This window comes from Rhinolophus sinicus, linkage group LG01 (genome assembly GCF_036562045.2).
Source record: "Rhinolophus sinicus isolate RSC01 linkage group LG01, ASM3656204v1, whole genome shotgun sequence".
Taxonomy (NCBI): domain Eukaryota; kingdom Metazoa; phylum Chordata; class Mammalia; order Chiroptera; family Rhinolophidae; genus Rhinolophus; species Rhinolophus sinicus.
The window spans coordinates 84742308-84757325 of NC_133751.1; the positions used below are offsets into that span (position 1 = coordinate 84742308).

The 15018-nt window shown below is 33.8% G+C and overlaps 1 protein-coding gene across 2 annotated transcripts in view; it reads right to left on the bottom strand.

Annotated features, from left to right (window-relative positions):
• Nucleotides 1-343: 343 nt before the first annotated feature.
• The window catches only part of EPHA3 (EPH receptor A3), a 350067-nt gene continuing 335392 nt past the window's right edge, over nucleotides 344-15018 (bottom strand). The window contains exons 16-17 of one of the 2 annotated variants that reach the window (XM_074333229.1): nucleotides 10391-10546; nucleotides 344-3723 (exon numbers count right to left, since the gene is read on the bottom strand). In XM_074333229.1, coding sequence (XP_074189330.1) covers nucleotides 3618-3723; nucleotides 10391-10546 — 262 coding nt within the window. In that variant the 3' untranslated portion in view covers nucleotides 344-3617. The remainder of the gene's footprint in view (nucleotides 3724-10390; nucleotides 10547-15018) is intronic. The other variant, XM_019745445.2, reaches the window with a different exon arrangement.

Sequence of the window (15018 nt, forward strand, 5' to 3'; positions counted from 1 at the left end):
TGAAAAATTCTGATATCAGATTGGTAAATTCTGCTAGTTCTCCTTTTTTCATGTGTCTTCGTATGCATTCTGTTCTTCACATTTTATTACCACCATCTAGAGTAAGTGCATAGCTTCATGCCAACACCACCACCATAGATTTCTAACATCGTGTAATCTACTTATCCTACACCTTCTCCCTGAATATTTTTTCAAATTGCCAGTCACTGTTCCCAGAGCATGTTTTGGATTACAGTAACAACTATATGGAAAGAACACAGAAAAACAAGATTCCTTGATTTTCTATTTATTAGGGTGACCTTGGGAAGGATTTTGAACCTTGATTCCATCATCCATTAAAAGGGGGTAACATCTATTCACATGATTGTTGCAAAGATTTAATGAGGTAAATTGTAAGTGGTGATAGCAAAATACCTGTGTCATCATAGTGCTTAGCTAATTACTTAGCTAATCTGCTTACAAGTTATTGTTTACTCCACTCAACATGATCAATGCTATGTCACCTTCAAGCAAGCTTAAAAATCTGTTTTGTGATCTCTCCTTATCTGTTTCCATGTCTATGCAAATCTTAATCACTTATGTGGCTTTATATTGTGAGTTAGCTTTTTTGGTTTTCATGTACATTTTCTTTAAGTAGATTGCAAATGACTAGGGACCTAATTTATGCAAAGTTTCAGGTGTTTCCTGGAGTGTTTTTTGCAATTGTGGTTGTTTGTTTTTAATTATTATTTGTTATATTTGGCCAGTCAAAACTCCTTATTTCTTCATAAGTAGATTACATAACATGAATCCCTCCTCATTCATGGAGAAAAAAGAAACAGAAGCACATTCTTCATGATTCATATAAATTTCATTATATTGCTGTTTAAATAAGCACATATTTAATAAAATTTTAAAAAGCTTCAAAGACCACTTCTGTATTCCAATCTGTAAAAAATATTTTCATTGTGTTTATTATAAAAATATAAATGTTTCCACTACAAATCATTTTACATTAGTAAGAGGCCATCTACATTGTACAACATAAACTAAATGAGTAATGTTTTGAAAATACAGGTGATAGTAAATACATATGGCCAATCATATCACATTTATACATGGTTTAACTGATACTTAGTACAGAATAATCTGGGCAAGTTACCAGAAATAAATAATATATGTAAATCAAATTTAAGATACAAAACAGATAATATGGTACATAACCTTGTGAAGGAGATGTGATTTCATGTTTATTAAAAATCAATGTAGTTCCTGTACAAAGAGATGGCCATGGGCTTTCTGGTACCTCTACTCCACAGTTAAGAATCGTACACTGTTATGTTTACATATATACAGGGTAAAATTGTGTAAAGTAAATGTATAAGCGGTCAGGTAGAAAAACAGTGAAAAATGAAGAGCAATATACTATGCATAGAACCTCTACTTTGAAATGGAAACCACAGCCAAAATAAGTAAAATAGAGTCAACAAGTCTCAACTTCTATTAGTCCATGAAATGCACAGATTTTGCTGAGTATGTTCAGAATAGTATCTATGAAAGTAAATGCTAGTCTGGGATAAAATGAGATTGAAGCCAGATTCAGATCTCAATCTAACATTTCACAACACAAAATATTGGATTAAAAATGTTTTTTAGCTGCTTCTAGCAGACGTAAGTAAAATTTGCAATTAATTTCATAATTGCATATATCTTTTTAAAAAATTCATGCTCTTATATATCCAATGCAGAATTCTAGTTGGATGATTTGATGATAAGGAATATTGCCAAATTAAAAAAAAAAAAAAATCTCATATATGAGGGAACACAACCTAAGCCTTATTACGCTAAATTTACAACAGATTAGCACTTGTGAATTTTGATCTGTGATTGTAAGCTGTATAATGTTCAATTTTGCATAATAACATAAAGGTTGCAGCATCGTTTTATTCACTCTATTCTTGTGAGATATGTATTTCTTATCCCCATAACATGATCATATCAGCATTAGAAAGAATATAGATAGAGCTATAATGTTGCTTCACAATATATTAGTGGCTAGTTCTCCACCAGGTACATGTTTTCAGATATTACTGAGTATGATTATATTTGACCTTTATGGAATAATAAGTCTAAATTCCTGCAATGAGAGATCTCTCCACTGCCTACAGGTTTTGAATCATTTGCTAGATAACCAGCTATTTTGTCAATTATACTCCCAATAAACGCAAAGAAGTTCAATGCTTCTAAGCTATACACCAAAATTGCAACAGGTGAATTTCAGTGGAAGACTCTTAAAAATAATAATACCTGCTATTGGTGATCACAATGTTTAATTAATTTACTAAACCCCAGTGTTGCAGATGAGTAGTTTAATTATCATCATTCCCTAAATTGCTCAACAATTTTAAGCAAGGATATTGAGTGATATTCCAAAGCCAGTCAGCAATAGAATTTTTGACTCATGCATTGGCCTGTAGTCTGTCTTGCCAATTAATGCAGCAATATAAATAGGTTTCCAATTCTTTCCAAAGTAGCTGTTCTCCATTTAAGAGCTCTAGCATAACTTCTTTACCAATGGAGGAAGTTAATGGTTTCCTAAGCACCAGAGTAGGACAGGTATGTCATTGAAAATCCATTAAATACAAGCCAGTATATTACACTAAATAGGAGTGTACAGTTTATAATAAATGGAGAGACAAAAATGGATAAGACAATTCAGGCTGTGAGAGATTTGGTTAGTGAATAAACAGGGAAAGAGTTTGGTATATATACATATATAGACATATATATATATATATATATATATATATATATATATATATATATGTCTATATATATATAGATTGTTCAAAAATCTGGAAAGAAACCCATCATGCTCTATGTCTAGTTTACCATGTTTCCTACTGCTGACAATTTGAGAGGGCATTTGGCACTTGGCTGTAACAAATCCAAATTAAATCATCAAGGCATAAATAGAAAACAATAAAAACAATTCAAAAGAAAATAAATATGTATTTTTCTTAAAAATTAAGACACATTTTTTACATGATAATACTTAAGGAAGCTAACAATTAAAAATGTGTACTACTTAAAACAACTACAAACTTCATTTCTATATACTTTTAACAGATAAAAGAGAATAGTACAATGAAAAGGTAGTAAATATGGCCAGATAGTTTGAGGTATAAATTCCTCTGTTTTGCTTGCTTTTAAAGAAAAAAAAATACCTGTTACAGATTTCTTCTGTGTATAAAAATATCACAAGTCTTTTTCTCTTGTGGCTATTAGTAAACAGAGCTTCCATGTTCATTTTGTTATTTCACTTGTTTTGCTTTTATAATAGTCAGTATATGATCCATGTCTCTATGCTAGTTTTTCATTATTCCGTGCTGAAGAATTTTAATTTAATCCATCAACTAATATAAAAAATCAATTACAAAACAAAATACACCCACCCGCCCATTCACTAAATGATATGGGAAAATAAAGAGTTTTTCAATTCCATTTTAAGGCATTTGTACTCGTATCTGAGTGTCTTATTGGGCTTGGAACTTCCATCAGTATCTCCAACATTATCACCTATCTGCAGAGTGATGCTTCATCTTCCACAACTACCACCTCCTTCCCGAAATAGCACTTTACACTGGAACTGGACCATTCTTTGATTGTGTTTCTAGAGCTTTAATGCTACTGATGATCTTCTTCTGTGGTCCAACCACAGTGACACCAACCTTTTTCATATCACTGTAAAAAAAAAACAGAAAATGTCTGGTGAGAATCATGGTTTCCTGGACAGTCCGTGAGCGTGAGATTTTTCAATTAGCAAAGTTTGTACAATCATATATCCCAGTGCTTTGGACCTAATTTTTGCATCATCCATGTATTATATCTTCGACTTCCACCTCTATCCTTGTGAAAGAACATAAATGGTATGGGTTGAATAGTGACCCCTCAAAATTTCTCACCACCCAGAACCTCACCATGTGACTTTATTTGGAAAAAGAGTCTTTGCAGATGTAATTAAGACAAGGATCAAGATGAAATCATACTGGATTAGGGGGTTCTAAATATAATGAGACTATTCTTATTGGATACAGAAGGACACAAAGTGACAGAGAAGAAATCCACCTATCGATGGTTGCAGGGATTAGTGTTATGTTGCCACAAGCCAAGGAATGCCAGGTTCAATCAGAATCTGGAAGAGGTAAGGAAGGATTCTCCCTTAGAGACTTCAGAGCATGTGTGGCCCTGCCAATATCTTGATTTCTGATATCTGGCCTCCATAACTGTTAGAAAATTAATCTCTGTTGTTAAAGTCAAAGTTTGAGGTAATTTGTTATGGAAGCCCTAGGAAACTAACATAGATGGTCATACATTCTTTGCAGGGTATTATTCTGTTCCCTTGAATCTAGGCCAACTCAAGGACTGCTCTGACTGACAAAATATGTCAGAAGTGACACTGAATCAGTTTCTGCAGTCAGGTCTTCAGTAACTGCCAGGTTCCACTTCTTATCTCTTGAGATACTCTCTCTGGGCCTCAAGCTGCCATTTGAGAAATCTGACTACCCCAAGCCATTGGAGAGGCCATGTGTAAGCATTTAGTCTTCAGTCTCAGCTGTGTTGCAGTCTGCACCAGGGCAGACATAAATGCAACCATCTCGAGCCCTCCAGGCTAGACCAGATTCATATTAGATGGATACATCAGTCAGCACCAACCCTACAGCAGAACAATCACCCGCCTGAGCTCTGCCCAAATGCATAAGCCATGCCATTTTGATATACAATAAAATGGAAGTTGTTTTAGCCTTTAAGTTTTGAAGCAGTTTGTTACTAGCTATAGAAAATTGGAACAATTTCTTTAAAGTGTAAAATTCCTTCAAAGTAGAATAAAATATCTCTATTTGTCAAAGTTATTACATTTAAAATAGTTTAAACTCAGAAACCAGGCATTAAATGAAGTATAGTAAGAACATGAGAAATTTCATTTAGGAAAAAACAGAGTTGTCTGAACATGGGCAAATGATTAATTAAACATCTTGACTCAAGTAATTAGTTCATATTCACCCTTTCAGGTCTTGACTCAAACATCTCTATCTCATAAGAATGTCCCTGACCCTCTTATTTAATATTGTAAAATCCTCTCTGCAGTCATACCTCTACTTCTTATTTTCTTTTCTTATTTCATTTTCTTCCAAACCATTGCTCACCATTCAGCACATTGCCTTTCTTTCGATTTAATTTCTTTATTCTCTATTTTGTCTCACAAGAAGGTGAATTCCACATACACAGGAATTCTTGTTGGTTTTGTACTCTGCTTGCCAATCACACTCTGAACAATAGCTATCACTTAGTAGGGGCGTGGTATGCACTTATTAAAGAATGAATCACAGTCCAAAGTATGCTTATCTGGGGAAGTTGACAGGGAAGTAAAGTGTCATTTGGCAAGGAACACCAGGCAAATTGAGCATGGCAAGAAGGAAAAAAATACAATGCAAACACAAATGCACACCACATACACACATAAACACACATAGAAGAGGCTCCTTTATATTGAGCATAAAAGAAAGAATGAAAAATTGGGATTTTTAACTGCATAGAAATGGACTAATTGATTTCTTAAGAAGTGAATTCCCAAGCAATAAAGGTGCACAACCAGAAAATCGTTAAAAAGTTAAGAAGAAATTTAGATATTATTTAAGCATCTGCATAAAATTAACCAAGACTGATTGAATTCTTATCTCCTGAACTGGGAAGGAAATTTCTGATGACCTGCAAGTCACCTCCCTCCTGCCATTCAAGGGGCCGATAAATTTTCTATGGACAACTCATATCTTGCCTGAGGTCCTCTCTGATCATACTCTTCAACTGCTTTGCTTCACCAGGAAGTCTAGTGGGGAGTGACATTAAGCTTGTCACTCTCTATGTAACTGGATAATGAAACATTCACCTAGGGTAATGTAGGCTATTTCTGTTGATCTCTGTTTTGAGAATGTGTATTCTATGGGATTTCGATTATTTATATACCATGGATCTTTCTTTAAAATGAACAACAAACATTTCCTCACTACTCCCCAAACCATATCAAAGTCAGGTTGTGAATCTAGAGCCAAGAAAAGGGCAGATATAAATATATATGTACAAATCAATAGATGTTCACTCTTTTTGTATGTCTTCTCTCATCTTTCTTCCAATTTTATATCATAATTTTTATGACTTACTGATTTTTTTTCTCTGTCTCTTCATTTTCTCTTTATAAGCTTAAAGAGCAAAATGAGAATCATAGATAGAGGAAAAAAAAAAAAAAAGAATGTTCCAAGGTAGTATACTAATTTTCTGAGCTCTTTGAGAAATTTAAGCATAGTGACAAGAGTAATGTGACATAATTCCACACTATGATGCTTGGCCGTGATCCCCTTCTGGGATTGAAGCACCCATACCACCGTAGCTAGAAAAAATTCAGATTCTGAGTGTTCACAGACCAATTTGCAACACCTCTGAAGGGCCAGCCCACTCTAGGGATCTTGTTTCAGTAGGAAGAGCCAAGTCTTGTCCTTCAGCCCAATGCCCTCATCACTTCTTCATAGAGGTGTGTCCCAAGCACACTCCTTAAGAAACCTTTTGCATAAAACTGTTTCAGATTCTGTGTCTGGGATCCCACTATAAGCAAATAGATTCATAATTTTGTTTATATTTAATGACAAGGATTAAATTGGAAAAGAGAATTAAAATAATTAATTCCTTTAGGTTATGCCTAATTTGGTTTTTTCTGGACTCTCTACTCTCTCCACCCTTTCCAAAACATCTTCTACCCATCACTCTGCCATGTCCAAAATTGTTCTAAACAACCAGCTGCTGTAGTCTCAGTAACACTCCAATATGCTTATATTGTTTTGACTACCCTATTCAGAAGGGCAGTGGAAAAGTTCAACACTAAAGAGCAGATCAAGATAGAAACCAGAGGTTAATAAGCTAACTGGTACTTCAAAGGCAAGGGGATAGGTGATGACACTTTGAAAATGGCATCCAAGGGTACAGGATAATGACATGTAACAATTAATCTGCCTAATATTCATTCCACCCACTTAATTCTCTCTCCATAGTCTATAGTCACTCTTGCCCTTTTTCATTCTCTCTTCCCTTCTCACATTAACCTTTCTAAATCCAGCTTAGCTATGAAACAGTATTTTAAAAAATATGTTCACTGAATAAAATTGTACATTTTCTGGATTTCATTTGAAAATCGGATGACTTGAGTAACTTGCATGTAAATAAATCCCAAAACTAACTGAAATAAGTTAACACTTATTTTAGTATGAAGCTCTATTAACATTTTTCTGTAACTTGATAGTCTGCATAGAAAACAAAAATAATTTTAATATCAATTTTAAGTATCTCTGTCTTATTCCAGGAGAATCTCTAGAGTTATTCCGTCAAAGGAATCATTTCTGAACTGAGTCTGGATTGCACAAAGAAAATAGGGATTGAAAGGAAACAAATTCAAACAATAAGCCCAAGATTGAAAAAGGAAGGACGAAATATCGAGTTAAATATTTTATAGCATTTAGGGTGAAAATTCCGCCTCATTAGATTTCCCTAAATTATTAGTATACTAAATATTTTTTATAAATTCTATTTTTTGTAGTATATACACCACACTGAGGAGACCCAAAAAATAAACAATTATTTTTAAGGATTGTTAGGTCAATCGATCTTAATTCTATGTTGTCCCTGAATTTAAGACACAGGACAGAAGAAAGAACACTGAGAGATCTGAAAGTATCTGTCTCCTGTAAAGGACAAACCTGAACAGCTGAGTCTCTCAGGAAAAAACAGCTTTCATCTTGAATGTACATTGGCAGGTTGTTTAAATAATAATAATAACAACAATTTAAGTGAAAAGGCTCTAGGCAGTGAAAGAGCTTACCGCCCAACACTATTGTTGAGACAAACACATTGATAACTTGGATATGTAACAAATGCTGCCACTTCACTTTTTTAAGCAAGTAACTTTCTTACCACATTCATAGCTTATAATGTCTGAGTATATTTATATTGTGACCTAACAGTTAATTCTATTAACAATGTACTGCTTCATCCACTTCAATATAATGTTTCATTATCTAAAACCTCTGAGTGTTGATATTTTGTTGAGAATAAACATTTGTATAACTCTGCCTTTGAAAATCTGGCAATAACACAGAACCATTCAATTTTGTGTTTGTTCTCTGCTATGCTTCTGTGCTCTAATGCAGGTGTCTTGTATATCATAACCCTAACTGTTTACATTACTGAAATAAGAATTTATAAAACTATATCGATATATCCTGGGATTGTGTTTGATCAAAATAACTACTACAGAAACTCAAAGCATATTGTTGATTGGATCGGAAGTCTACATACATTATATAGATGTCTGGCCACTGTGCTGTACACCTGAAACTAATATAAAAACAATATTGAATGTAAACTGTGACTGAAAAAAATAAATAAATTTTAAAAATAAGTTTATTTAAAAACCATTCATTTCCTTTAAATAGGAATGCCAATGCATGCAAGTCAACTAGCATGAGCTTATTGTCTAACAATAATTCTTTTCAATAGTAATAAACCCTTTCTATAGGCCTTTCTGTGACTTTTTGTGTTTCTGATTGTAAAGTTACATCATAAACAATAAACTACCTATTTTTTTATACTGCATTAATTATTTTAATTATACTCCACATTCCTTTTTTGATATCTAATCTATAGCTCTCTACATCGACTTTATTTAAATGATTGGCGGGATGACAAGGAAAGTCTTTAAATATTCAACAATATTTACATATTCAAATATTGGTAGGAGAGGTTAAGATGTAAAGGAACTTGAGGGCAATAGTTTATGTAAAGTAACAAAGATGAAAGATACAAGACTGAAACAGAGAAGGAAACAGTTTCCAAACACACCTTGCAAGCTACAAAACTGGGGACAACTTTTTGTGTAGCTGTTCAACACAAAACTTCTTTCTTTAGAACAGTTTTCTATTCTACCTTCAGGAAAGGGCTCCTAGAGGCCAATCTGTGCTATCATACCTCACCTTTTTAGAACAGAAATGATTATACTATGGCCACCATATGACTTTAAAGGTGCCAATCTACAAACAGAACTGAACCCATCAGAATTTTCTCCTGAGGACTTAGAGTTAAGACAGTTCAGCTCTGGTCAGTTGAGTAGCACACGAAAGTTGTGTGACCTAGAGCAGAGGAAGGCATTTTTAGCTATATGCATGGGAGTACAGAAAAAGTCACTGTAAAACAGAAGAAAAATGATGCATTAAGAATTGAAGTAAATTGACTCTCATTCACAGAGAGATTAAAAATATAGCTTCCAAGACTTCACTGCCAGTTCCCAATTACCAGGCCTTATGAATGGTGCTGAATTTTATGGATTATTCACTGAATTCACTTGATAAACCCCCCTTCCTTAAGCCTGTGGATTTCTCATATCAAAAGATTCCTATTATCAAATGAGCCATGTCTAAAAAATACAGCCTATTATACTTAATTATTTTTGGATTTGACATACAAAGCCCTATTAATTATGCACATTAGTATTTTCAAACCGAGTATAAATCTTTCAAGGAAAACAATAGTCATGTCTTAAACCGATTTATAACTTCATTTTCAAACATGTTATCCTTCACAGAGTAGACACACAATAACAGATGATGACGTTTATTTAGAAGCTGTGAAAATTACTTTTAGACTTTAGCCTGTTTCCCTGTATACCGTGATTCCCCAAAAATAAGACCGGGTCTTATATTAATTTTTGCTCCAAAAGACGGAGCAAATTTTCAGGGGTATCTTATTTTTTCATGTACAACAATCTACATTTATTCAAATACAGTCATCTCATCTTCTTCTGGAACATCGCCATAATGTACTAAATGCCTCCGTCTGACCGATGATCTTAACTGGGGTTTATTTTCGGGGTAGATCTTATTTTTGGAGAAACACAGTACCAGTTTATCCACTTTGTTCTCAATTTTCCTTTTACACGGAGGTTAGGCTTTGTTAAAAATAGTAGAAAAAATACAAATACAGGAATATACTAATAATTGTGCTATCTCTGCTTATGTTTTCAGTTAGGAGTTTGAGTCTGTGGGGATATGTATAGACTCCTTGGGTCTATTAAAGGAGGTCATAATTCAGTGAAGACACCTACTATGAGAACTATTGTGAGGGAAGAAAATGTATCAATACAGAATCCAGATGGTGTCATTTACAAAGAGGGATCCAGTACCCAGCTCAGCAGTTACAGGAGACAGCTGGTATCTCATAGGTTCAACGAATATTGATAACACATTAATCCAAAACATGTATGTTCAACAGAAAGTTCAGAATCATTCAGTAGTCTTAAGAACTTTTTTCTTACTCTGTGGAAATCTTGGCTATGGTATCACAAGAACTGTATTCCACGCCTGTGAAGATTTCCTTGCACTGTGCTGTTCGGACCCCATTAAGCCAGTCACCTGTTGTGCGGAAGGTGGTGATGTCGACATTGCTTTGGTCCAGAAGAAGGTTTGATGGCCTGCAAGAAAAGAAACACCAAAGGGAGAAAGATCAGGAGTCAGCGGATTTGATGGAAGTCAAATTTGACATCAACATCAGCAGGAACTTTCAGACTTCACGTGTTGTTCCTGTTTGTTTGTGGAATTTATCTGCTATGAAGACTTCATCTGTTGGAATGGGCAACTTGCAAGAATACTGTGGAATTGTCTTGTCTCAGCGCTTCTTTTCTCCACTCACAACTGCTTTTTAAATCACTGAAATTTTGCCAGGGAGATGCATACGTATATCCATACATACTTTGATAATTTAATTTGTTTAACCATTAACAAAGATGGTGGTAATTTAGGATATCATTATAGCGGACATGACACACTGAATAATTTGTTGTCTGCTTTGGTGATGGATTTGGTTTCCCCTATTAAATCCTGCCATATGGGATATTTGCAGACATTGTACAGTTGCTGTCTAAAACACAGTTGGAACAACCTAGACTATACTTTCAGCAGGACATAAAGTAAGCACAGGTTTAAATAATGTCACAAATGTCATCAAAAATAAAAATTACGAAAGGAATGGAAAAAAGTAGTGAGTAACAATAAATGAAATCCTCGCATATGTGACAACACCAAATGGAGTTCATTTTATACAGAGAGAGAGAGAGAGAGAGAGAGAGAGAGAGAGAGAGATTGATTGTGATCATGATTAATACTGCACAATACAATCAGCATAAAAGGAACTTCTAGTATTGTTTTACATAATTACAGGCCTAAACATTGATCTATTGTGTACCAACTGCAAGATCTAGTGAATGAAAGGGACTGAAAAGAAATGGTAGAGACCATGTTTTCATCCCTGAAGAGCCCAAAGCAGTAGCTGTTGGTGAGCTGCCCTTGGTCTGTGTTTTACAGCTCTTAGTGACCCCTCTAATGGTCTTTAACTCATGAGACTGGGACCAGTCAGCAGGTAGACAACTAATTGTCCTCTCTATGATTTTTTCCTAAAAATGACCCTTGATTAAAATAGACCATAACATTTATTTATACTTTTGTTTACAGGATTAATACATACTATCATGTTTTCTTGGTCCAATAACTGTGCTGAGTCTGTATTGCCAATAACCTTTCTTACCTCAGTAGCTTAGCTGGTAATAGAATATGGGGTTAGATAGGTGGGTCAGAGTTCGAATCATACAGTAGCACAGGATCTATGCTAACTATGCATACTGAGGAAGAACCTGTTACAGTGAGAAAAATGCAGGGGACAGGTCGAGGATGGGATCTCTTGATGTGTGATGCATTCATCTGTCAGCAGATTTCTAGGATCCTTTTGGTATGAACCAAAAAGCTCCATGGACATTTGGAGAGGACCAAATGTCCTGCAAAGGTGTCATAAACTAATCTTTATCTTACAATTGAGAAGATACATTTAGATTTTAACTCTTCAGAGTTGTCATTCAGAATCTTTCATGTTTTATGATCCTATAGTTGAATTTAATCAGCATTGAGCTCTTGAAAGTTTTTAAAATTATTATTGTAAGTGCCCCATATTAGGGTTTTTAAAACTAGAACTTCATTTGTTTATAAGTATATTGAAAACTAATAATTTGTCTCAATGAAACCCACCATTTGAAATGTTTAAGTTCAACAGTTAGAATTAGTTTTCAGAAGACACCAAAGCGAATGAGGAATATATTGACATGCATTTATCTTTATTTTAGAAATGAATTTAGCTCTTTAAGCTACTGATTCCAGTAATGTTTTTAGAAATAGCATGAAATAAGAGCAAAATGAACCATCCAGATACAATTAAACCATACTATGATTTATGTGTGAATACCAACCACTCATTATTATCTGGGATATGTTCTCATGAGAAAATTTCTCTGTGAAGGAAGTACATAAATATGCCAGCTCTACCTATATTTAAATAATTTTTAATTAGGATATTTCTGTTACTATTGATGAATTTCTTCAGCTCACTTCCGGATATATAAGAAACATGCTAAGTGTGTGGTTAAGAGTCTCATATCTAGATAATTTTCTATCGTTCTCTAGACATGTATGCTGTTGTTGGGGACACATGAGATGAGTGTAAATTAAATATTTATGTGACTCTTGATGGAGATACATTACATTTATTTGATAAAAATGGTCAAACGTTAATGCTGAGTTTAAGAAAAAATGGAAATTTGACCATTGGGCTCTGCCTATATATTCATCTTCTATGGAAAATATAGATCAATAGCTAGTTCCCTCCCTGGCACAGTCATTTGTAAAGTGGAGGACAGCTGAAAGTGGAGAACTTTTCAGCTTTCTTTCCCTTACACTAAACTCAACTACTTCAGTCCCCTCTATCTAAAATGTTTTAATTATAAATTAAAATTACAGTGTTTATAATTTATGTTTATGTGTTATGGTTTAGTTTTAACTAACCCTCAGAGATTATTTTTTAAAAATGGCAGAAAGAAATAAAAATTAAGCATTACTTTACAAAGTATTAATTTTCTTTCCTTTAGAAATATGAAAAAAACCCTACAAAATATAAATATAATATTTTATAAATTATTCTCTTTTGGAACACACACACACATATACATATATACATATACATATATATACATATATATGTTCCAAAAGAGAATTATATATATAAAATAAATAAATGTATACGTATATAAATTTTATATGATTGTTTAAATCATCTGAACAAGAAAAAAATACTTATTTTAATAATTGAAACTCTTGTTTTTTTCCTAAGAACTTGAGGAATTATGGATAGATATATAACCCAGGTTTCAGAACTTACATGATATTCTTGGGTTGTTTTAGCTTGGCTATCATGAATGAAATGGCTTTTGTCACTAACCAGCATTAAATATAGCATTAGATCCATTGGTTAAGTCATCAAATCAGTAAACAAAATTGATATTCATAACGTTAAATCATATGTGACAAAATTTTATAAGAAAAATGAAGTTATACCTAGAAAGAAGACAATACAATATTAAACTATCTACAGGTGTGGGGAGAGAGAGAGAGAGAGAGAGAGAGAGAGAGAGAGAGAGAGAGAGAGAGAGAGAGAGATTGGATTTTTCCAGTAGCTGTAGCATAGAATCTAATGTGGACTCTTGTTGACTCTTGGTCTTATGAATAGCAATAGTTTTTTATTTATGGGTTTGTGGGTATGAAGAATCAAACCCCAGGACATGTATTCAGAATATTTATGAAGTGTGCCTAATAGCAAAATGCAGAATTTTTTCTTCTCAATTCAAAATGGTTTGTATTTTTAAACTCAACACTATAGCAAGACTCCACAAGAGTTTAGAGAAAATTGATTGAAATATTTAGAGAAATAAAGATTGAAATAGAACAGGACGAGTGGATTAGGGATTAAATTGACCCCAACTGAGTTTTTCTGTTTATTACTTGGATCAAAGTACAACGAAGACAAAGAATGACCTAATTTTAATGCCAGTGACCTCAGAATAACCAGCCCTGCAAAGTATCATTTTTCCACTTCCAGGATTTCTCTAGGGAATTCAAATAAAAATTGGTTCCTTTCCTCCTCCGAGAGGACATCTGGAGAGTTTATCAATGGATAGGAATTTGTCTCTCACTGTGAAGAGCCTGTGATGTCTCTTCACGCGCACCCAGGGAATGTGGGCTTTTTGAGCAGCTGCAGGCATTGGCGTTTTTTTAGACCCAACCCCAGACACTGGGTCTGAAGGGGAAATTTATAGGCTGGGTGATGTGCACCAGGAGCTCACACTTTTACTAGACAAATTAGATAGATTTCAATCCGTGCAGCTGTAAACGATGTCCTGCAGAGTTCCACCTGATCTTTTACAGCTTTTCATAAATCAGTACCTACTGGCTGCAGACCGCAGTCATTAAAAAGAAATCATGGAAATTACATGTTTGCTCAGGGGAAGCAAAAACATAACTTTTCTCCCTTTTTCTCTCCCTCCTTGTATTTTGGTTTGTGAATTATTCTTTTATGGATTTTCAGACTGTTGCATTAAAGAGGTATACATTTATTTTCTTCCCATCAGGTCCTATTTTATCCATAAATGGTTTCATATAAATTAGCCCCAGACACTGGGGAACAAATATCAAGAAATAACTGCCATTCCCAAGAATATCACTCAAAATGACCTTATTTCATATTGCATTAGAATTCTAAATCCCTCTGACTGAATGTTCAGTTATCATTTTGTAACATAAGATTCCTTTTGGTTTACTGAATGCTTTATTTTTCATGTATTAAAAATAATGATTAATACACATTTTTGAATGAATAAGTAGATGCTTACTGAAACTAGAAGCAGCTATCAATAATACTGGGGAGATAATGCTATACCACTATAATTATTAACTTTATTCTGTTGTTGTGAATAGTTTCAGGAACATACAATATTAACTCTAAAGTCATTTTTAAAAACAAAAGTATATCTACCTTTATTATTATCTGAAAATAGTAATATAATTCTGC